Raw genomic sequence first — 24,571 nt, 5'->3', positions numbered from 1 at the left:
TGAAGACTCTGAGTGAGGTTGTTAGTTGAAAGTAAAGTACATGAGATAGGACTTGAAATCTGTTGTAATACTTGAAATGAAGTTTTTAAAATTTCTATTACGTTACATTCCAGAGAGTTGAAATTGACTCATGAGTTGCCTTGTAAGTCACATAAGACTTCCAAGTAAAGTCAAGGGTTATGGTACATATAGTTCAACTTTTTAGAAGTTTAGTTTCTGATACTGTCTTAGTGTTCACAGATGGCTGCTAAATGTCACTGTATTTGTAGATCTACTTTGTCAGAAAAAAAATGATAGGTGCCTTATAAAGCAACACAATATCTGGATATGAGTGTGTTTAAAAGGCATGTTATGGAATGGGATCACATATTGTTTGTCACTTACATATAATGAACTGAGGTAGTGAAGTCAGCTGACTTTATTTTATCAAAAGGAAGTTAACTCACTGCCCATCATTGTTATCTTTAAAGTTTTTAAAAAAGAATTATGATTTCTCTTTAGATTCCTTATTTGATTATTAAGTAGCTCTGGCATTATGCTGATAACCATTGAGGTCTCTAATTCTGTGTCTAATCTTGTGAATGTTTATTTAGACTACAAAGAGTAACAATGGTCTAATTTAACTATATTATTTTGTAGTTACGTCTTTTGGCAAGGATTCAGTACTATATAGGACTTGGATTTTTCCATTCTGGATATTTTTCAGTTAACTTAAATTTTTTTTTTTCTAGGTTAAAAAATGGCCATACTTTAGTAACTAATCAGCCTAATGCTTTGCTTATGAAAACTTTTACCATCATTATTTTTTCATTTTGGATTGAGAAAATGAATCCAGATATAGAAGAAAGTGCAGGATGTTGGATAAAAGTGCCTCTTAAACAGTGGAACATCCAATAACTAATTTACAAGAAGTTTTAAAGAAATAAAATTGTTATGCTTCGATTTTGGTATGGTATTGACTCTTTAGCACATAGGTAGCCCTCAAAAAAATCATCCAGTTTTCTAAATTATGGAAATTTTGTGGAAGACGTTGACCTGGATTTTGAGCCTCATCATGGCTTCATCGGAATTTCATAGTGACCACAGGCTTTCATACAGTTCTCAAGGTAGGATTCTTGCTTTTGAAACTGACACAAAATATTGCTATTAATTGGACAAGAAAAGATTCTGCATATTTAGTTTGGGTGGATAGTTTTTTTTGGGATATGTAGTGATAGGAATAGAGTCCCACTGTGTCAATTCGGTGCTCGTTTCATAAATGTTAAGGGCTATGCGTCGTTTAACTTGTCCTACTAGTATTTAACATCCAGTAGATTTTAGAGTTGACTGGTCTTTCTTGGAAAATGATAGACCCCAGGCCTTGTTCTTCTGAGACTTAAACTTTAATAAGCTTGTTCATGACTAGAGTTTTTGGGCAAGGACATGTTCAAAAAAATCCAAACATTTATACTGTGGAAGAAGAAACCAGATAAATTATGATACAGGACCCTTTTAATATGGACCCTTTGTGAAAAAATACTTTTCCAAACCTAAGAATTCTGATCTAAAGACTAGAATCTGAGTATAAGAGTGAGAACTGTAAGAAGTGCAGCTCTTCATGTTCTAATGTTTATAATTTTAATCTATAGAATTGAGCCTTATATCATAGAAATGATCTTAATAAAGCAGGCCCAGGAGTAAATGTCATTTTGCTTTCCATGGACCAGTCCAGTCTGTATAGAATTATTGAAAGGCATACCTTTTGGATTTCCCTCCCATGAATACATAGTAACAGATAATTTTTTGGTGCCGATGAGCCAGATTTTCAAGACTATTACAGATTGATGTATGTGTCTAGAAGTCCATGTTAAAAAGTGTGGCTTTCAGAGTAAATCAATGAAGCCGTGACATTTAGTATGAACTCTATTTATAAGAAGTGAAATAAACACTGTCTTTTAATTTATTTACCATTTGGTTATGGTTTTATGGGAGTTTATATTAGTGGGTAAACTCCATGTGTAGATACTGAGGCAAATAAGCAGACATTTGGTTTCCCTTAGTGGTAAATCTAGCTGAAAGAAGGTATGGCTAAGAAGGTAGGTGGATAATATTTAGTACATCTAAATGAGGAAAATATGTCTAAAAGTTATCTGAAATTTTAGTCAAGCTGTTTTTAAAATAGCTTTATTGAGATATTACTACACGTACCATGTAATTCACCCATTTAAGGTATATAAATTCAGTGGTTTTTAGTATTTTCAGCATTGTACAGCCATCACAATAACCTATTTTATTTTATTTTATCTTATTTTATTTTTTGGCACTAGTGTCATCGCCAACATAATCAATTTTAGAACATTTTCATCACTCCAAAAAGAAGCCTATACTTCTTAGTGGTCACTCCCAAATTCTCTCCAAACCAGCTTTCACCCCCAGCTGTAGGCAACCTCTAAGCCTTCTGTCTGTAGAGATTTTCCTATTCTGGATATTTCATATAAATGTAGTGATATGTGGCATTTTGTGACTTGCTGTTTTACTTAGCATAATGTTTTAAATGTTAGATAATGAAGACATAAAATGTTTGATTATGAAGACAGTTGTTATGAAGGTTCATTCATGTCATAGCATGTACCAGTACTGCATTCCTTTTTATTGTAAAATAATATTCCATTGTGTGTATATACTACATTTTGTTTATTCATCAGTTGATGGAAATTTGGTTTAATTCCCCTTTTTGAGTATGATGAATAATGCTGGTAAGAGCATTCACATCTAAATTTTTATATGAATATGCATTTTCATTTCTATTGTGTACATACCTGATAGGAGAATTGCTGGATCATATGATTACCTCCATGTTTAAAATTTTGAGGAATTGTCAGGCTGTTTTTCAAAGTGGCTACAGCATTTTACATTCCTATTGACGATTTTTTTTTTTTTTTTTTTTGAGACGGAGTCTCGCTCTGTCGTCCAGGCTGGAGTGCAGTGGCACAATCTCGGCTCACTGCAACCTCTGCCTCTCAGGTTCAGGCGATTCTCCTGCCTCAGCCTCCAGAGTAGCTGGGACTACAGGCGTGTGCCACAACGCCCAGATAATTTTTTGTATTTTTAGTAGAGACGGGGTTTCACCGTGTGATGATTTCTTAAAAAATAATAATTTCTATAAGGCTATAGAGATTCTTTTTTGGATAACTTTCAAAAACAGATTCTATCTGAGCTAAACTCTTTTCTTTTACATGTGTGTGCTTTTCATTATTTTTTATTTCAATGTAAAATTTTCATATTTCTTACAGAATTTAGCTCTTAGGATCCATGTTTTAAAAATTAAAAAAGTAAAATAGTCTTTCACAAGTAATATTAAAATAATTGCAACTTAACCTTCAGATTTTAAATTTTTCTTTCATTTTTGTTTAATATAACTTTTTTTGTACATACCTCACATATAACGATTCATAGTTTTAACTGACATGGTTGTTGTTTATATTGCTGCTTCTTTGTTCTGTTAAATTTTCTTTTCTTCCATGTGTTTTTTTTCTGGATTCTCTGCCTTGTGATTACAAAGAGGAATTCCTGACTTACCTTGAACACTACCAGCTAACTATTCCAATAAGGGTTGATCAAAATGGAGCATTTCTCAGCTTTACTGTGAAAAATGATAAACACTCAAGGAGAAGACGGAGTATGGACCCTATTGATCCACAGCAGGCAGTATCTAAGTTATTTTTTAAACTTTCAGCCTATGGCAAGCACTTTCATCTAAACTTGACTCTCAATACAGATTTTGTGTCCAAACATTTTACAGTAGAATATTGGGGGAAAGATGGACCCCAGTGGAAACATGATTTTTTAGACAACTGTCATTACACAGGATATTTGCAAGATCAACGTAGTACAACTAAAGTGGCTTTAAGCAACTGTGTTGGGTTGGTAAGTAGATGCTATAATTTTAAACTTCTGATGGGAAAATAAGTTCGCAATATAAATGTCTTTCCTCAGATTAAAAATATATATATTATATATATGTGTAGTTTAAGTAGGAAGGTAATAGTTTACATTTTTTTTGCTATTTCTGCTGCCTTTGATTTTGATTTTCTTTTTAATAATGTATTGACTTTTCAAATGGCAGCTTTTAAAACTCTATTATTAGAAGAGGAATGAACAAAACTTCAAGTTTCCCTTTGACTTAAGTTTTTCTGTTCAGATAAGATATCTTTTATGCATAAACAAAACTCAATCATTTTTGAAGAATTTTAGGGTATGTTTGTATGTATGTGTGTATTATGGCAGGAAGCCATGACGCTGACATTCTTTTTATAATCTTTTTCTTTGGTAGGTAACATATCTTAAAATTACTTATGACCTACTTATAGTTACGAGTTCTCGAAGTAGAATCTTTTATACCAGTGTCTATGAGATAATTTTTTATGTATTTATATGAAGATTGATGTAAATCTTACTTTACTTAGAAACTGGGTTCTAGGCTGCGTGAGGTGGCTCATGTCTGTAATCCCAGTGTTTTAGGAGGCCGTGATGGGCGGATTACTTGAGGCTGGGAGATCAAGACCAGCCTGGGCAACATGGCGAGACTCCCATTTCTAAAAATATATTTTAAAGAAAGAATAGAAAAAAGAAAAGAAAATGGGTTCAAGACTACAGAGTTTATCCTGGGCATTTGAATCCATTCTAGTCTAATGGTAAATACACAGTTCAAAGTTGCACATAGTAATAATTGCAAAACAAAGCAAATTTCCATACTTTCTCTTCTGTGTTTACCCTGTTCAGGCTAATGTAGATGTTCCATTAAAGCTGTGTCTGTGAAAAGGGTACAGACATTTTGATGCTCAAGGAATATTTTCAGAAACTGTTTTTCTTTTTTATTGTAACATACCCATATTCTCTGTTTCAATATAAAATAACTATAATTCGAGTTGGGTTTAAATAAGTTTTAAATTTGAAAGAACTATCAAGAACTACATAATGGAGAAAACATTTCACTGTAGATGTATATAGGAATGTGCTCCAATTGTCTGCTTTCTATCACTGTTAAGTAAAAATGAGCCAAAATGTTTACTTAGCTTATAAGATTTAGGTTTAATTTCTATAGACAAATTGAGTACACTCATTACTAGTTTCTCTATAAGCAGTGTTAGGACCTTATCTATAAAACAGACTTATCTTTTTGAATAAGATTATCCAAAATGTATTCTAAAACTTCTCATATGTTAAAATGACACACTATTAATTATCATAGAAAAATGCTATTTCTAGTCATTGACTAAGTTATTTACATTTGGCATTAACATTAATTATGCTATTGCTAGTTTTAACAGGGTGATGAAATGAGCAAATTCAAGATTTAGAAAAAAGCAAAACAAAACTAATTCCATTGTGGGATTTGAGAGAAGAGTGATTGTAGATATGAAGATAATTTAGAACATGTAGGAGACAATAAGGGCCTATTCAAAGACTATGGCATTGAGAATAAAGAAGATAGAATGAATTTGAACCACATTTTAGGACAAAATTTAAAATATTTGCATCCTATTTTTTCTTTCCTGACATATAATAAGACAGAGAATAGTAGGTAGTTAATAATATTTTTAAAATTGAAATAGAATTGAACTTGTGAGAAACAGGAGAGAAAGCAATTGAAGATGGCTGAAATATCTCTTTTGGATGAAAGTATATATGAATGTTATGAGTTGAGAACGAATGTCAGAGGAGAGCTGGATTGGAGAGTAATTTGAAGAGAATGCCTTTGATATAGCAAATATGAGGAATCTGAATAAATAAAGGTTAAAGATGTCTAATGGTATTTGAGAAATATAGCTCTGAAGTTTAGAAAAGAATTCAATTCTGGAAACAAGTAACTTCAGAGCAAGTAACTTCATATAGGTGACTTTATGAAATTGTGAAACATGCTCTTTGATGACTCAAAAGTGAGAATAAAGTTGAAAATGGAACCTTTTCTACAATGAAGGAGATGACAAAATGTCACCTATTCATCCTTATTGAGACTTTGTCTCTTGTTCTTTCCCTCTGTTAACACCTTTCTATTTTACTTCATCCCTTATTGACACTGTATGGTCCATGTTAACTAAGTTTGCTTATTTGATTAAGGGGTGATCTGCCAGGTTTGTCCTCTGAAGTTACTATTTTTTCCCTTGATAGTTCCTAAGGAATTTGTGAGCAGATATTTCACACTTTTACACACCAGTTTTAGTAAACTTTACCTTCATTCTTATTCTGTATAATGTTACTTTTTTTTTTTTTTTTTTTTTGAGACAGGGTCTTACTAACTCTTGCCCAGGCTGGAGTGCAGTAGCGTGATCTTGGCTCGCTGCAACCTCCACCTCCTATGGATGTTACATTTTTAATCAAATGGAATATGTAAACAAGTGTTTTTTTTTTTTAATGCTACTTTTCAAAGGCCACCACTTTTAATAAATTCTGTGTTTTTAATCATTCTATATAAAATAGTTGTTAATGTAGAGATCATTAGTGTTTTCTACTCCTATCTCCTCACCCATAGTTTTAGTGCTGGGACTCTTGCACCATTCAAAGGACAAAATTCCTAACATTATAGTCTGTCAGTTTCATATCATGTCATATTTTAATTTGCTTTGTATTTGGACCACGGTTTCTTACTCAGGTTTTATTTTTTTCTGGAGTTTCTATTTACTTTTACTTTTTCTTATTGAGAAAAAAGCATAGTTTCTTTATCAAGTGATATAATATTTTCCAGTTCCTTAGTCCTTGTATCTATTGCTTGAAATACATTCCATTCTTCTTTGGAGGCATTTTTCATGGAGCCATTTAATTAATTTCTTGGGCTAATTTCTTGATGTTAGTTTCTGTAACATCTCTCATTTTGGGGCTTCTTCTTTCCTAAATTAGTTCCACATCTTTCTCTTTCTGAGTTTACATCCTGGTTTTGTTGGAGAATATCTTCAAATAATTACCTCAGAACAGGCAACTGGGAAGTAAAGTTTCTGAGTCTGTGTCTGTTTGAAAGGGACCTTGTGCAGCCCTCATGTTTGATTGATAATTTAGCTGAATGTGAAATTCTGGGTTCAAATAATCATCTTCCTTAATGATGATGGATGGTAGTACTGGGAAAGGGAATATATAGGGCATAAAATTTATTTATATGGTTTTATAGCTTTAAAAAAGGAAAAATACTTAATGGTCTTAAGAGTTAGCATTGATTCACAGGTAAATGTCTGCTGCTAGTCAGATTCTTGTCCTTTTTTCTTTAAAAAATTTTTTTAGTTAAAAAAAAATTTCCCTCAGTGAAAGCATGTTCCTTTTATCCTTCCTGTTTCAGGAATTTATAACACATCTAACTATGGGTTTTCTTTCCTAATTTCTGCTTAGTATTTGATGGGTGCTTTTAATAAAAACCCTCCTTCAGCTTAGAGAAATTAAAAAAATTATTTTCTTAATAATTTTATCTTCTTATTTCTTTCTTCCTCCATGTTCTCTCTTTCTGGAATTGGTTCTCTGCTTCTCTTATCGTTTTCTCTTTTTCCATTGTTTTCTTTTTTGTTCTAAGTTCTATGAGATTTCCCTGATTTCATCTTCTTTTCCTTCAGTTGATTAAAAAATTATAGCAGTCATATTTCTAATTTTCAAAAGTTCTTTCTCTTTTTTCTTGGATTTTCTTACATTCTGTTATTTCATGAAAACTGATTATCTTCAGTCCCTCTGAAGATTATAAAGACTATATAACTAGTTAGAAAAGCTCAATGACCCCATTAGACTTTCTGTTCATTTAGTCATGTCCACAGTTGTCATTCTCCCCTTTTCATTATTCATTCATTTCACTAATACTTATAAGTACCTTCCATATAATGAGCACTGTTCTAGGTGCTGGGATTACAATAGTCAAAAATAAAAATCTCTATTATCATATAGCTTGCATTCTAGTAGGGCATACACACAATAAGATAAATAAATAAAAACTGTAATATATTGGGTAGTGATAAATGCTCAGGAGGAAAAAGTATTGAGCAGAGACCCTAAGGGAAAGGAGGAAGGAAGTGCTGGCATCTGAGGGATAAGATTTTCAGGTAGAAATTTTCAAGTACAAAGATATGATCTGAGAGTGTTTGAGGAACAGCATGGAGGCTACATGGCTGTAGCCAAGAGAAAGTGAGGGAGAGTAATGGAAGTTGAGGTCAGAAAGGAAACTGGGAGCCAGACGTAAAGACTTTAGGGGATGCAGAATAAAATCAATGATAACTACAAGTTCGAGGCCTGAGCAAGTAACATAATCTAACAGCCATCAATTAAGGTGAGAAAGACTCAGGAATCAACTGAGATGAAAAAGCTGTTTGAAGAGTAGGTAGGGGGATGTATATCATGAATTCAGTTGGAGGTATTAAACGTGAGATGTTGTATAGGATATTGAATATGTCAGTCTGGAGTTCAGAGGAGAGATATGAATTAGAAAGTTATAAATTTGGGAGTCATCAATGTATAGATGCCATTTAAAGCCAAGAGATTATATGAAATTGCTTTGAAGGGAGCATAGGTTGAATAGAGAAGAGGTCTAAGGACTGAGCCCTTGGGCATTCCGAGAGGTCAGGGAGGTCAGAGAGACATAGAAGAAACAACAGAGAACAGAGTAATAAAGTTGAAGGAATATCAGGAAAATGTTCTGGCAGCCAGAAGGAAATATTTCAAGAGGAAAATGCTGCTGATGAGTCCAAATAAGAGTAGCACTGCAAATTGCATTGAATTTATCATTGAGGAAGTTATTGGTGACCTTGACAAAAGCAGTTTCAGTGAAGAAGAGTTTGGAGAAGAGGCAATGACATGATTAGAGTAGGTTTAAAATGGAGTGGGAGGAGAGAAAAAGAGTATATAGACTGTTATTTCAGGACTTCTGGAAAAGCAAAAAAAATTTTTAGTAGCAGGCAGAAGTATGGTCACAGGAGGTTTTGTTTTGTTTGAAGATGGGAATGATTAGGTAGAGTGAGAGGTGCTGGAATGAAGGTCTTGATAGGTGAGAAATGATAGAATTTTCCACACAAATAGAATAATTATCTTTAGCTAGGGGAATAGATACTTCATCCATTATAATAGGGAAAAATAGATTTTATGGACATAAGATGCAGGTAGGTGAGTATTTGTGATTGTAGGAATTTGTAGGAGGTTTTGCGATGTCTATTGGAGGGGAATATGAAGGTTTTAGAGGATTAAGTAGAGATGAGAAAACATGAAAGAGTTATCCAGGAGAATGGAATACTGAATGAACTTGATAAATATACAATTTCTGTGAAGCATTACAGTTACAGTTAAAATTATTAATGAATTTAAAGTGAGACCAGTCAGCATTCTGGTATATTTTCCTCTGGCCAAATGCAGCTGCAAAGGTGCAAGCTCAGCAAAGTTGAATCTTATCAAGGTTGTGGTTTAGCCAGCTGGATTCCATGAAGTGAGAAAGAGGTGAGGGAATTGAAGGTGGAATTGAAGCTGGGTTATGAGGGAAGTGAGGACATGAGGTGGGTAAAGGACAGTGAAAATGTGGTAGGATCAATGGATTATGGGACCTCATGGGGATAAAAGGACTATCCCTTGGAGTTGGTATATTAGAGGGACAGTTTTAGAAAGATAGAAGAATGGGATACTTGAAATCAAGATTATAGAAGTCTCCAAATATTGATAATGCTCAAAGTCTAGGGTTTGACCATGGGCATAGTGTAAAAGGTAAGGTGAGGGACAAGATATTTGAGGGAGAGGAGGTCAAGAAATTGAGAGGACAGGGAATGAAGAGACCATCTATGTCATTAGTTTTTAAACTAGGTCCATGGATGGGATTATATGGTAACCATATGGGATGATAGCAGTACATGTGACTTTGCCTCCAATAGAAACCACAGATATTTTCATATCGTTACAGTTTTTGCATTCTTTTCAAAATATTTTTATTCATCACTGTTGTGAAATTGTGGAAGTTATTTGAGCCACTGAAGATCTTATTTAAAGTGTTATGCAAGTTATATGTATTCTTTTTAAAAAATATTTTGATAACTGTATTTTACTAAATTGGTTTTATTTAGTAAATATATATATTTCCTATATATTTTTCTGCATTTAAAATATTCTGAGGAGGAGTCCTTAGGTTTCACCCTTAGACTTCCAAAGGGATTCAGAGTATATGCATATGCACATACATGTTTTTTAAGAATCTGTGATATAAGAAGATATTGAAATCAACTATTTCAGGAATGATGTTGCAGAGAATGACAGTAATCCAGAATCTGTTATTTTTAAGGAATGAGGGGACTGACTTGGGATCAATAGATAAATGCAACTGGGAAAGGAGAGAGAAGATCGTGGCACGAGGTTCAATGCTGGTGTTTGTTTGTTGAGGAGGGAGAAAGAATTGTTTGGAAATGGCAGTGAGTTGCAAGAACATCTGACGCTACCTTCAGGTCCAATAGGAGGCATGTAGAAGAGAAAGCAGCCACTGTTCCAGAGGACTACAGGAAAAGAGTATCATTTAGGGAGCTTCAGGTTTTTGTTAGAGCAAGATGAAGTGAATATTCACAGATGAAGCTGGGGATAGAGGAGATTTTTTTGGTGATTGACCTTGAGTTTGCGAGAACACAGTGGAAGTGTTTCAAATAATAGGGAGGGGTAGGAGATGGGATCAGAAAACATGATGTACGTAATCATATGAGAATTAGAATCCAGGGGGTGAGGTTTGGGCTTCTCATAGGAATTTATACTGCCAGGAAAGAGGACGCATGGTGAGATTAACCCTGATGGTCCTGAGGCAGATAGTGTAAAGGTGAATGGGGATACTGAGGTAAGTGAGAGCAGGGCTCTTGCCAGGCATGCATAGATTTCTGGTACTCCCACTAACTTCAGGCCCTCCATCATCTGGTTTTCAGACCCTTTTTAATCTCATAATCACTGTTCCCTTCCCTCCCTTCAGTCACTGTAGCTCCTGATTGTTTCTGAAATACTGTAAGCATGCTCCTACCTCATTGCCTTTGCATTTGCTGTTGCTAGTATCTGGTCTGCCCTTTCCCAAGATAAATGTTTAGCTTGCTCCCTCATTTTATTCAGGTTTCTGCTTAAATACCACCTTATTAGGGAGGATGGTTGCAACTATCCAATATAGTTTCTATAATTCTCTCACCTCTAATTATTCTCTGTCCTTTTTGATTGCTTTTATCTCTCCTCTTAATGTTTATCACTACCTGCTTCATCATTTATTTGTTTAATCAATTAGCTTTTTAAAAAATTTTTATTTTATTTTATTTTTTTTAGACAGAGTCTTGCTCTGTTGCCCAGGCTCTGGAGTGCAGTGGCGTGATCTCAGCTTACTCTGCCTCCTGGGTTCAAGCGATTCTCCTTCCTCAGCCTCCCGAGTAGCTGGGATTACAGGCATGCGCCACCACGCCCGGCTAATTTTTGTATTTTTAGTAGAGGCAGGGTTTCACCACGTTGGTCAGGCTAGTCTCAAACTCCTGACCTCGTGATTGACCTGCCTCAGCCTCCCAAAGTGCTGGGATTACAGGTATGAGCCACCGCACCAGCATAATTAGCTTTTTCTAGCTCCTCCCACCAAAATGTAAGTACCATGATAGAGCTGGAACTTTGGTTCACTGTTGTATCCCCACCACGTAGCATAGTATCTGCCTTGTGATAGGCACTTGTGAAAGCATATTTTGTGAAAAAATAAATAAATACAGAAACAGCCCTTAGAGGATAAGAGAATTATAGTATAGTGGTTAAGAGTTCTGGCTCCAAAGTCAGTCACAGGAGTTCATTGTTTAACTTTGCTGCATCTCAGTTTCTCATCTACAAAGTGGAACAGATAGTGGTACGTCAAAGAGTTATTAAGAAGAGATAATGTTATAAACATTTTACAAAGTACCTAACATATAAAATCTCTGGATTGTCCTTCCAGAGTCTTTTCATTCTTGAAATTAGAGATTATGTTTACTTACCAGGCTTCTGACTTCATTTTTCCCCAGCAAATCAAATTTCTTGTCTGGTAACTTTCAATTTTCTTGTGCCCACAGACCAGCATGATTTTAGTCTCTAGCCTTTCTGGACTGTAGCCTAGACCCTGCTTCCTACATATCCCTCTTATCAAAACTTATACTTGCCTGCTATTCTGCAGGAACTGTGTTCATTTTTTAGCACATTGTTGATCTACCTGGTAAAGTACTTCATACTGAGGTATTAGAATATGTTAATGGCATATTATGTTATTTTTGCTAGTATTTGCATTTAATATAGGGACTATTTTCCTTAAATTAAAGCAAACAATGGTGAAAATTATATGAAGTGACTCAGGGCTGCTTTTTTTGTTTGCATTTCTCAGCTCATTTCATGTAGGTGACTGCCAACTTAATCTATAAATTAGAGCAACTCTGATTATGTCTTATCATTCCTTCCAAGCATGAGGTACTTAACATGAATTTCCCTAAACAGAATCATAGAGGTTTAGAATTCAAAGGGACCTTAGAGATTATCTGGACTAGAGGTTTTCAACTTTCTTTTTAAAGCAGCAAAACTCCTTTTTCAAATGAAATGTTATGTGGAAACTTAATGTATAGATTAATAAAAGCACAACTGATTCCTAAACCGAGGAATCCAAGCCATGTAGGTCTCCCTTTGTTGTCTGGGGCAATCCCCTGAGGGCACTTCCATGGAACCCTTAGGGCTCCCCAGAGTGCTGTTTTAAAACCACTAATTTAGACCAACTCTTTCATTTTTCCAGCTGAGGAAATACACCCAGAGAGTTTTTATTTTATCTGGTGTTACAGGGTAAATTAGTTGGATTAAGAGCAGTCCTCACATGTGCCATACTTAGGAAAACATTATTAGACAAGGGTGGAAATTCTTATTTCAGATAACTTTTACCATCTCATTCTTTTTCATCAACAAAGTTTTATTTATACCTATTACATGTGGGACACTTTCTGTGGTTGTAACTGATACAAAGAAATATGAGACATAACCCTTTGCCTTAAAAAGCAAATAATCTAATTGGGAAGCTAAAATATGAAGTTGAAAACTTATACCAACTCTAAATAAGACTTCAAGACTTGAGATGTAACAAAGCAGTGTGGAATTAATTGAAAATAAGTGATACTGAGAATTAGCTCTATTGAAGCTCAGTGGAGGGTGAAGCTACTCCATTTGGACTAGGGACTAGAGAAAGTTTTTTTTTTTGTTTGTTTGTTTTGTTTTTTTTTTTTTTGAGACGGAGTCTTGCTCTGTCGCCCAGGCTGGAGTGCTGTGGCCGGATCTCAGCTCACTGCAAGCTCCGCCTCCTGGGTTCACGCCGTTCTCCTGCCTCAGCCTCCCGAGTAGCTGGGACGACAGGCGCCCACCACCTCGCCCGGCTTTTTTTTTTTTTTTTTTTTTTTTTTTTTTGTATTTTTTGGTAGAGACGGGGTTTCACCGTGTTAGCCAGGATGATCTCAATCTCCTGACCTCGTGATCCGCCCGTCTTGGCCTCCCAAAGTGCTGGGATTACAGGCTTGAGCCACGGCGCCCGGCCGAGAAGGTTTTTAAAGAGGAGAGATAACTAAACTGAGTAGCACTTGGCTAAGTAGATAGGGATAAGGTGATAAAATACTGTAAGTAAGGGCAGAACTTTGAATTCCAGTACCTTCACTTACCTCTGTATAATATTGGGCAAGTCTTCTGAGCCTGTTACTTCATCTGCAGAATGGGGATGTATGGGATGTGTGTTAATTAACAACTTATTAATTGATGCAACATAAACCTCAAAATGTCAGTGATTTATCACAGTAGAAGTTTATTTCTTGTGTGTGTCTGTGTCTACATCAGACAGCTTTCTAAGAGGTCACGCAGGGACCCAGGTTCCTTCTTTTTTGGTTTCTACCTACCCTAGGTATTTGGAGTTGTCTTCATTCAGTGAGGAAAGAGAGTAGAAGATTCCACTGCAGAGGTATTCAGAGGTCGGGCTGAAAGTGTTATATAACCCTCTGCCCATATTTTTATTGTCCAAAACTCAATCACAAAGCTATATCTAAACACAGAGGATATAGTTACATGCATAATGTGGAACTGAAATAAGTTTTAGTGTTCACATAAAACCTCTGTTACCTCACAGAGTCATTGTGAAATTGGAGGAAATCATGTATGTGACATGCTGAGTACAGTGCATAGCATATGGAGGTATTTAAATATTCTTTTTAAAGAATAGGAACATTTATATAATGTTTTACTGAGTACAGATAATTCGCTAATTTTTTTTTTATTAACGTGTTTTAACCCTGTCTTTAGAGAAGTGTCTATTTATTTTTAGCTCTTGTTAATAATGATAACTAATATTTAAAATTATTCTCCTTGGTAAGTTCTTTGTTTATTTTTCTTTTAGCATGGTGTTATTGCTACAGAAGATGAAGAATATTTTATTGAACCTTTAAAGAATACCACAGAGGATTCCAAGCATTTTAGTTATGAAAATGGCCACCCTCATGTTATTTACAAAAAGTCTGCCCTTCAACAACGACATCTGTATGATCACTCTCATTGTGGGGTTTCGGGTGAGTGAGTGTGCAGCTTTTAGAAAGCATATTGTATTGGATTGCTGCTTTTTCTTTCTTATGGCAAGTGTAGTAAGGTTAGCAATAAAAGTAAGTAGGAATTTGACTAGGATTATAATGTCCAGAGCCCTTTTAATGGATGTCACCTACCAGTAGTTTTTTTTTTTTTTTAAACATTTTTTCTCTCTGCTTTTTAGGTTGGGTTTCTTTTTTTTTTTTTTTTTTAATTTTTTTTTTTTTTTATTATACTTTAAGTTCTAGGGTACATGTGCACAACGTGAAGGTTTGTTACATATGTATACATGTGCCATGTTGGTGTGCTGCACCCATCAACTAGTCAGCACCCATCAACTTGTCATTTACATCAGGTGTAATTCCCAATGCCACCTACCAGTAGTATTAAATCCATCTGGGAGCTCTTTGAGAAGTCTTTAAATTTGTATAAAATTCATTTTCTTTTTTTGGTTGAAGGGAAAAAAATAACCATCTTATTTTAGGTAATAGCTATAGCTTTTTTGCACAGGTACTGTAGTACTCTATTTGTGCAAATAGAGTATTTGTTTAGCCTGATATTTTTATGCTAGTGGCAGGAATCTAGACACTTTAAGACTTGAAGAATCTTAAGGTAGTATTCAAAAGTAGTGTTAGCACTGAGTGAGGATACTATAAAAATATGTAGTACAGACAACAAACCTAGACTTCAGTGGTCAAGGAGAGCTTCATGGAAGAAGTGACTTCTAAGCTGAGGCCTGGGGGAAAAGTAAAAGTAGCTGTGTAGAAGTGGAGAAAGCAGTGGCTATAGTGTTTCACATAGAGAAAACAGCGTTTATGAAGCTCCTAAACCAAAAGGGAGAATGTCATGTTATATAAATTGACAGACAGTTCATGTAACTGGATATTAGAATGTGGGCTGGAGGGATAAAGGTGAGGTTCATAGTGGTTGGGGGAAGTGGCTGTGAGAGATGAAACTGGAAAGATTAGCAGAGGCCACATCATGAAGAGCTTATAAACCATGTTAAGGGGTTTGTTTATCCTAAGTACACTAGAAACCCACGGACAGGATTTAAACAGGAAGAATAACATAATCAGATTTGTGTTTTACAAAGACTACTCTGGCAGCAATATGGAGATGGAATTAGAGAAGAGCAAGACTAGAGCTAAGGAGTTAGGAGGATGTTAGTCTAAAGGTGAGAAAATGTAGAGAAACAGTGGATATAACATAGCATAGCAAAAAGAACATGCGCTTTGGTATAGCATAGGACCAATTAATTACCCAACCTCTCTGAGTGCTCATCTCAGCACATACTAGTTACCCAATCAAACTGTAGCTATCATTAAAATGACTGTTTCTAGTACACTAAAGTGTTATTATATTAAATTTTTTTTAAAGATTTGTTCTATATAGTTCCAGTAGCTAGAACCAGGGGCAGAATGTTTCAGAGAGAGATTTCAGCTTAATGCAAAGGTAAAGTCACCAACGAATACATTTAGTAAAAAATAGAAAGGGTTAGCCAGACGTGGTGGCTCATGCCTGTAATCCCAGCACTTTGGGAGGCCGAGGCAGGCAGATCATAAGGTCAGGATTTCGAGACCAGCCTGGCCAATATGGTGAAACCCCGTCTCTATTAAATAAGCCAGGCGTGGTGGCGCTTGCCTGTAGTCCCAGCCACTTGGGAGGCTGAGGCAGAAGAATCGCTTAAACCCGGGAGGCGGAGGTTGCAGTGAGCCCAGATCATGCCACTGCACTCCAGCCAGGGTAACAGAGCGAGACTCCATCTCAAAAAAAAAAAAAAAAGAAAGAAAGGATTGCCTTGTGAGTTAGTGTATGATATGCATCATCCTTTTGTTTCTTCTCCATATTCTTCATGGGCTTGTTTTCTTCTTAAGTATTAAGTCTTCTTTTCTTAACCTACTGTTCTCATTCTGCACACTTTCTTCTTGAGTAATCTCTGAGGCTGTTAATTAGGTCCTTGTTGGTACCAGAAAAAGACAACTTACAGTGAATCTACTTAAAACTTGAAATAAAATTCCATAGTTAATAATGAAAACAGAAGATTTGTTGGGTCTTTGTATTGAGTAATGAAATGAAACATTATGGAAACAAGTTTATCTTATATTTAATAACATTTAGACTGTAAGTATAACTATATGTAAATTCTTTAAAAACTAGAATTCAGTCTGGGCACAGTGGCTCACGCCTATAATCCCAGCACTTTGGGAAGCCAAGGCAGGCGGATCACGAGGTCAGGAGATCGAGACCATCCTGGCCAACATGGTGAAACCCCGTCTCTACTAAAGATACAAAAATGAGCCGGGCATTGTGGCACGCTCCTGTAGTCCCAGCTACTCAGGCTGAGGCAGGAGAATTGCTTGAACCTTGGAGGCAGCGGTTGCAGTGAGCCAAGATCACTCCGAGTGCGAAACTCCTTCTCAAAAAAAAAGAAAGAAAAAAAACTAGGATTTAAATATTCAGTTGTTTATTATAATGTAATTATTCTATCATTTTTCCATAATATGCCAACCTTCACTGTATGATGGTAAAGAAGATCACCTTTTGTAAAAATCTTTAAAGATTTTATCATATTCTGAAAAGCCTATCTCTTAATCCTTTCATATTTAAATTATCCTTTTTTGAAGTACGTATCACATTATTTTAAGAAAGGCAGATCCTTATTTTTTAATGGTTTACGCATTAGTGAAACACTTCTCCAAATCCATTCTTATGGCTGTCATAAAATTCTGTCCTTTTGGGGAAAGATTCTTCTACCATCTCTCATTTGGATTACTGTGAGAATTTCCTAAACAGTGTTCCATTTCAATGTTTTCAATTCACTTGCCATTTCTACTACCCCGAACTCTAGTCTGTTTTAGACCCTCATTATCTCTTGACGAGACCACTATACTGACTTTCTAATTATGCTATCTGCCTCCAGGTTTGTGTTTTTGTTTTCAGTAAAATCTGTCCCCTAAATCTGGCTGTATCACACACCTTGAAAAACTTCACTGGCTTCCTATTACTGGGAATATAAAATAGTATTTCCCTATGTTCTGGGCAAGTGTTACTAGACTTAATTGGAAAAAAAAAATGTTTTGTGTTTAGTAGTAAATTTGGGAAATGTCTGGCTAACATCTTAATTGTAATACTGTTTCAACAGCATAGGTCAAGTGAGAGATGTGAATTTAGAGGCATACACTGCCAGTTAGCCTATTACCTGGAATTCAGGTTTATGTCAAAATATAAGATATGAAAACCCCCTTGACACTGGATATATTTATCTTACATTCAGATACTAATTTTTTCCATTCTAATTAGATTCAAACTCTGAATTTTTAAAAATTTTATAGAAGTAATAAATGTTCTTTTTAGAAAATACAGGACAAAAAGGAAAAAAAGAAACTGAAAATTACTTATTCCAACACCCAGAGATAACTAAGTATTCTTCTAGTCCATTGAAATAGATGTTATTACGTCTCTATATCTTCATTATCTACTTATATATTCATTAAGTAAATATTCATTTAGTTCCTGTATGCAAGGCTATTCTAGGTGCTGGGGATGCAGCGATAAATAAAGCAGAAAAAGTCCCTGCTCTCATGGAGTTTATATTCTAGTGAGGAAAGACAGTTAACTAAATAAGCAAACAAACAAACAAACAAATATATGGCCAACTGTCCAGAAGTAGTAAGTACTATGTAAATACTAAAATAAAGCAGGTTAATGAAATAATAGTGAATGGCTGTATATATTCAAACACTTTGATATTGATCAAAAAGTTAAAATCTTATTTCAAATGGCAATGAAATCCATATATTGATTTTGGGAAAAAGTTACCGTGTTGTATGTGTTTATGAGCAATATTTTCCTAACATGCTATAATCTAATCAAAATTAAATTAAGCAAAGCATCTGTAACAGGTATCATTTGAAGAACTACTATCTTTATTTTGAAACAAAGCAAGTTAATCTCGTTTTCTATTTTAGACTAAGAAAGATAGTACTTACAGATCACTAAGCTTAACATTAAGAAGTCAATTGGCAATTATAGAATGCATAGTTTTATAATGAGCTAATTATGCTGGATTAATTTAATTTTTAAAGTGAAACTGAAGATGTTCTCTCTTGATTTTATTCATTCAGTATACGTGTATATGTATAAAATATTGAATATATAATTATATATGCTATATATAAAATACCTTTGATGGACATTCATAAATAAAAATATATAGTTTTAATGTTCAAATAATTTGTAGTTTGTTAGAGTGATAGCCAAGCCAACTAAAAATTTGAAATAATTAGGACAATAACAAAGATGATGATAACACCAATTACCTTACACTGAATACATTTTTAGTTTTATTATCATTATTTTTGAGATGGAGTTTTGCTCTTGTTGCCCAGACTGGAGTGCAGAGGTGCCATCTCAGCTCACTGCAACCTCCGCCTCCCAGGTTCAAGCAATTGTCCTGCCTCAGCCTTCCGAGTAGCTGGGATTACAGGCGCCCTCCCCACATCTGGCTAATATCTGTATTTTTAGTACAGATGGGGTTTCACCATGTTGGCCAGGCTGGCCTCAAGGTCTGACCTCAGGTGATCCACCCACCTCAGCCTCCCAAAGTGTTGGGATTATAGGCGTGAGCCATCACACCCGACCTGAATACATTTTAAGTGAGAACTACCATTGCTTTGTGTTTATTGCACAATAATGTCTAATTGTTTTCACAATATTTTAAATAAAAATAAGGAGAAATTGAATGGGTCAGAGAAGGGGAAATGATCAAAAGAATGAAAATAAAATCCTATATTTGGACATTTAAGCTGTTTAGCCAGAGTAAGAGACTAGGCATGACTTGAATACATGAGTGGTTTTATGATCACAGAGGACTGAGCAGGAGAAATTGGAGTTATATTGATGTGGAAAAGCTTTCAGCTGTTTTGTAATAATATTAGCCAATAAAACCTAGTGGCTTACTCAGTATACTTTTAGTATTTCACAGTTTCTGTTGGTCAGGAGTCTGTGCATGGATGGGTCATCTGCTTAGCCTCAGCTAGGGCTGAATTCTCATCTGGAATCTTGACTGGGGAAGAATCCACTTCTCTACCCCCATAGTTGTTGGCAGCATTCAGTTCTTTGTGGTTACAGATAGCTTTAGTTTTTGGATGATTGTCTTCAGATGCCAGCGTCAGTTCACCAATGTGATTGCTTGCTTTCTCTAAGTCAGCAAGGGAGAGACTCTAGGTAAATGCTACAATATTATGTAACATAATCATGTACTAATATACTCAAAATCACATGCATCTCATCATCTTTGCTGTGTTCTGTTAGTTAGAAGCAAGTCACAGGTCCTACCCATATTCAAAAGGAGGAAATCACAAAAGGATGTGAACATCAGGAGACAGAGGTCATGGAGGCCATCTGGAGAGTCTGTCTGCCACAAATGGATATAGAGAAACACTTACTATCTGGAGGATATACTATTGAAATAAGAAGTGGTGTTTATGTCTTTGCTTCTCTTGACTTTAGGAGTTTCAGGAGTATTTAACTGATGGGTCTTATGATCATTTCCGCCTTATTTCCTAAAATTTATTCATCCTACTGTCTTAGCACGTTTCCTGCTGCTGTAACAGAATACCTGAGACTGGATAATTTAAGAACAGTAAAAGTTTACTAAGCATATGGTTCTGGATGCTGGGAAGTCCAAGAGCATGGCTCCAGCATCTGGTGAGGGTCATCTAATGGAGGAAGGCAAGAGGAGGAAGTGAGTGCACACAACAGAGAGAGGAAATTGGCCTGAACTCATTATTTTTTATCAGGAACCCACTCCCACAATAACCAACCCACTCCTACAATAACGCTTTTAATTCCTTCATGAGGGTGGAGCCCTCAAGTTCTAATCATCTCTTAGAGGCCCCAGATGTTAATACTGTTTCAATGGCAATTAAGTTTCAACATGAGTTTTGGAGGAGATATTCAAACCATAGCACCTACCAATGCAATTTTTTAAAGAGAAAGGCTAAAGAAGTTGGAGAAATGAGAATAGTTACACTTTCTGTCAAGTGTATCATATATATTAATCTAATTATTCCTCACTAAATTTTTCAATAGTGGGGATGAGAAAGATTTCCTATTCAATATAAGGATGTGGAAGATATACAGAGGCCCTCTACATGCTCAAGTTTATTTAATGAAGATGATAATCAGTGAGGCAGGTGTTTACAAATGCCGTAGCACTAAAAGGCTGCTTCTATACTGAAGAACCAAATGTGTAGAAAACAAAGGATACATTGCAATGCGTGCTAAATGTGGTTCAAAGCAAATTATGCTGGAATCGTGATCTTTCAACTCTAATTGAATGTCTCTTACTTCTAGGCTTTGGAAAAGAAGTATTTTGAGTACTCTGTCAGAATAAATAGTTGTAGACTGCCGACCTAAGTGAAAAAAGTAATTCATTGCCTTTTAGAATTGAGATTTCTAGAGCAGTAGAATTGATTCTAATTAAAATAGCTTAATGGAAGCATCTCGTTTTAAAATGAATGCTCAAAGTATCTTTGAAATAGATTTTTGCAGAATCAGGGTTCTCTATCAGAGCTGTCTTAGACTGATTCAAAAGTTCGTACTCTAGATGCTTTTTAAATAACTTTAAATGATTCTTTAAAGTATATATCCTAAATTTAAATGTATCAAGATATAATTACTGGAATAATATGAAATGATTATTTGAAAATTATTTTTTATTAATTCATTTATTAGTTTTTTTTGTTTTCATGAGCAGTTGAATGTTTTTTTTCAGATAACATTATTTTCAAAAATTTACAGACTTATTTCTCACTACTGCATTTTCTCATTCTCTTCCCTTTGAAAAATCTTAATATATTAGATAATTTATGAGAAGCATGTCTACATGAAAGATTTATAAATAAATATGTTTAATTAGTGAACTTACCTGAATTGGTTGCTTTTATTGTAGATTTCACAAGAAGTGGCAAACCTTGGTGGCTGAATGATACATCCACTTTTTCTTATTCACTACCAATTAACAACACACATAACCACCACAGACAGAAGAGATCAGTGAGCATTGAACGGTTTGTGGAGACATTGGTAGTGGCAGATAAAATGATGGTGGGCTACCATGGCCGCAAAGACATTGAACATTACATTTTGAGTGTGATGAATATTGTAAGTTTGATCCCTCTATATAATATTTTATTTCATATTTGTTGTGTTTTTGACTAAGGTCACAAATTTTTGCCGTGAAGTTAATAATGATAAGAATTTACCTGTCTAAAATGGTAAAAGATTGGTCTAGTATTGTTTCAGTTCCATAGAAATACATTTAAAGATGACCTTATCATTCATTTTTAGATAATACGACAGTTTTAGTGGATCGTTAAATCTTGTTTGAGGGTTTTGTTTTTCTTTTTTAACTTGAAACATCAGCTCACCCTCTAATTTCCATGCTGTAGTTCATGTCTAGGAGAAAATATTTATTGAGGTAGACTGGTATAAAAACCTTTTACCAAGGCACCTTGAGGGTAGAGTTCTAAGTGATACAGAGTAATGTATACAGTGGTTAAATTTATAAAAACTTGTTTTAGCACTTAAAAAAATCAAATCAAACTATCACCCTATGATTTTTGTCTGACTTTGTGTCTTTTCTTATTTTCTGGAGGTCAGGTTGCCAAACTTTACCGTGATTCCAGCCTAGGAAACGTTGTGAATATTATAGTGGCCCGCTTAATTGTTCTCACAGAAGATCAGGTAAGAATGTGTTAGTTTATAAGTCTAAGATTCTTAACAGACAGGCTATAGAGCTATAGAATTACTTATTATTAAATAATATGTTTTATTATTGCTCCTATTAGGAAGTTCTAGTTGGATATGAGTTTTAGCTCTACACATTTAATATCTTAAGCAAATTTTAAATACATTACAAGAATATGCCTTTTATGTTAAAGCTATATAGATTAGCTATGTTTCAGTATAAGGGTGAGCATTTGCATGGCATATCTTATAATAATGGTTTTCTTTAGTTTTTATGTTGATAATCTCACATATGTTCACGTTATCATTACAGCTGGAACTGGAAAAAAATATCTGTTCAATAATATACCAAATGAGCTCTAGGTCAGATATTACAGAAATAAAAATTGGCAAGAGATTATTCCTAGAAACCACTGCTTCTAATTATACTCCCACTTTAGTCTTCAAAAGTTTTAACAACTGACCTTAGTAGTTTGTTTGGAACATTTCTGGTATGCATGTTGTATTGCAGCCAAACTTGGAGATAAACCACCATGCAGACAAGTCCCTCGATAGCTTCTGTAAATGGCAGAAGTCCATTCTCTCCCACCAAAGTGATGGAAACACCATTCCAGAAAATGGGATTGCCCACCACGATAATGCAGTTCTTATTACTAGGTATGGTTTGTTGCAAGTATTTTTCCATTGATTATTGTGTTTATCACTATTGTAATAAATTTGGTTCTATCTAAAGCCTCATTCAGATAATGAGTATAGAGAAAGCAAAATGGTAATTTATTTTTCACTACTGGGAAAGAATGTATTACACTATTATTGTGTTTGCATCAAATGAACCAAATAAGAAAAAAGAAAATATTAAAATTTGACTTAGAAATTTAATAAATGACTTTCCTTCTACTGATAAGTTCTATTCATAATGTTTAATAGAAAGCATGTAGATGATTTGTTAACTGAACAAAATACACACTAAAACAAGATTAAAACATATGAGAAAATATATATCATAAAAATAAAGTGACCATTATTGGTTATAAAATATATTAACTATTTTTACCTTCCAGTTGTGTTAAAGTTTATTAAAAGAGAGGAGGACACTGGCAGTTATACAACTTACTTGAATGTCTATCTAATTTAAAATACTTTAATTAAGATATATAAACATAAAGAAGCAGATTGATTACACTATGTGTTGAACAGCTTGTCTCTCAAGCAAAATTATTTTTTTGATGATAACCCATTGAATTTTTATATTGCTTTCCAATTTTACAAAACTGTTTTCAGATCCATTTTATTCTTTACTCTCCAGCAACAATTCTGTAGAGAGTGTTATTATGTTAGGAATGAGGGAACTGGTAGGTAAGTTTCTCAAGATTACTCAGCTAATAAGTGAAAGAATACGGCTCAGATCCTGGTGATTCTGTCTTTGATTATATGATGCTATCTGTTTTAGTTTTTAATACTCTTAATTATAATTGGTTAGAAATATTATACTTAAATTATTTTAAGATAAGTGTGCCTTTTGACTTCTTATCAATATTTTAAAATAAAAAGTAACAATAAACAATAAGCAAAATGGAAGCATTATAGTCTTTGGTATGATGATTATTTCAATTTGCAAGACAGTATTTAACATACGCTTCATCTGTGGTATGTTCATTGACCCTACATTAGGTTCTAGGGAGGGAATACAAAGTATATGAGTTAGAATCTTGAGATCCTGTAAGATAATGTAAACTTTAGAAAAATTTCTTGAGTAACTGAGTCGTACAGTGAAATTTCTGAATTTTTTTTATAGTTATAGTCACTTTAATTGACTTTATCTACCTGGCATCATAAGTGAGAAAATTTGGTTTATGACATGCCTGCTGAATAAAAACATCATATGGTTCTATATAAATACACGTTGACATTTTAGTCTGATAAAATTTGCAACCCCTTAGAGTCTTGTGGTCTGGAATATTCTTAAATATACTTAAGGAATTAAAAATATACTGGGAATTGTGCAAATGTAGAAACCTTTCTGTTAAAAAATATGGACGTTGATTAGTGTCAATGAAATTACTAGAAGAAAATGTTGTTGTATATAGCTTACAAAATGATCATAAATATTTACATGACTTTTGTATTTATATTTGTAAAGCTCTTTCTCTCTTCCCAAATGTGACACACAGTGGGCTCCCAATACTTCACATTTGCATTATTCTATCTCCATTGGATTTTTACCTTTTGCCTCAAATGACAGAAGTTACACCAAGCACGTATATAGGTATTCAAGTAG

At 34.5% G+C, this 24,571-nt stretch overlaps 1 protein-coding gene across 16 annotated transcripts in view; it reads left to right on the top strand.

Annotated features, from left to right (window-relative positions):
• ADAMTS6 (ADAM metallopeptidase with thrombospondin type 1 motif 6) overlaps positions 1-24,571 on the top strand; it is a 330,357-nt gene that overhangs the window by 7,294 nt on the left and 298,492 nt on the right. For 14 of the 16 annotated variants that reach the window (XR_012413697.1, XR_010587386.2, XR_012413698.1 and 11 more), the window contains exons 2-7: positions 732-1,106; positions 3,542-3,906; positions 14,360-14,528; positions 21,497-21,708; positions 22,207-22,290; positions 22,805-22,950. Coding sequence is in view for 8 of the 16 variants with exons in the window: in XM_065546321.2 (XP_065402393.1) it covers positions 1,010-1,106; positions 3,542-3,906; positions 14,360-14,528; positions 21,497-21,708; positions 22,207-22,290; positions 22,805-22,950 (1,073 nt within the window). In the remaining 8 variants the exon portion in view is untranslated. Of the gene's footprint in view, positions 1-731; positions 1,107-3,541; positions 3,907-14,359; positions 14,529-21,496; positions 21,709-22,206; positions 22,291-22,804; positions 22,951-24,571 lie in introns of those variants that run through there. The other 2 variants (XM_015451548.4, XM_073993516.1) reach the window with 2 other exon arrangements.

Source organism: Macaca fascicularis, chromosome 6 (genome assembly GCF_037993035.2).
Source record: "Macaca fascicularis isolate 582-1 chromosome 6, T2T-MFA8v1.1".
Classification (NCBI taxonomy): Eukaryota; Metazoa; Chordata; class Mammalia; order Primates; family Cercopithecidae; genus Macaca; species Macaca fascicularis.
The sequence above is the reverse complement of the archived record's forward strand: the minus strand, read 5'-3'. Positions and strand labels throughout refer to the sequence as shown.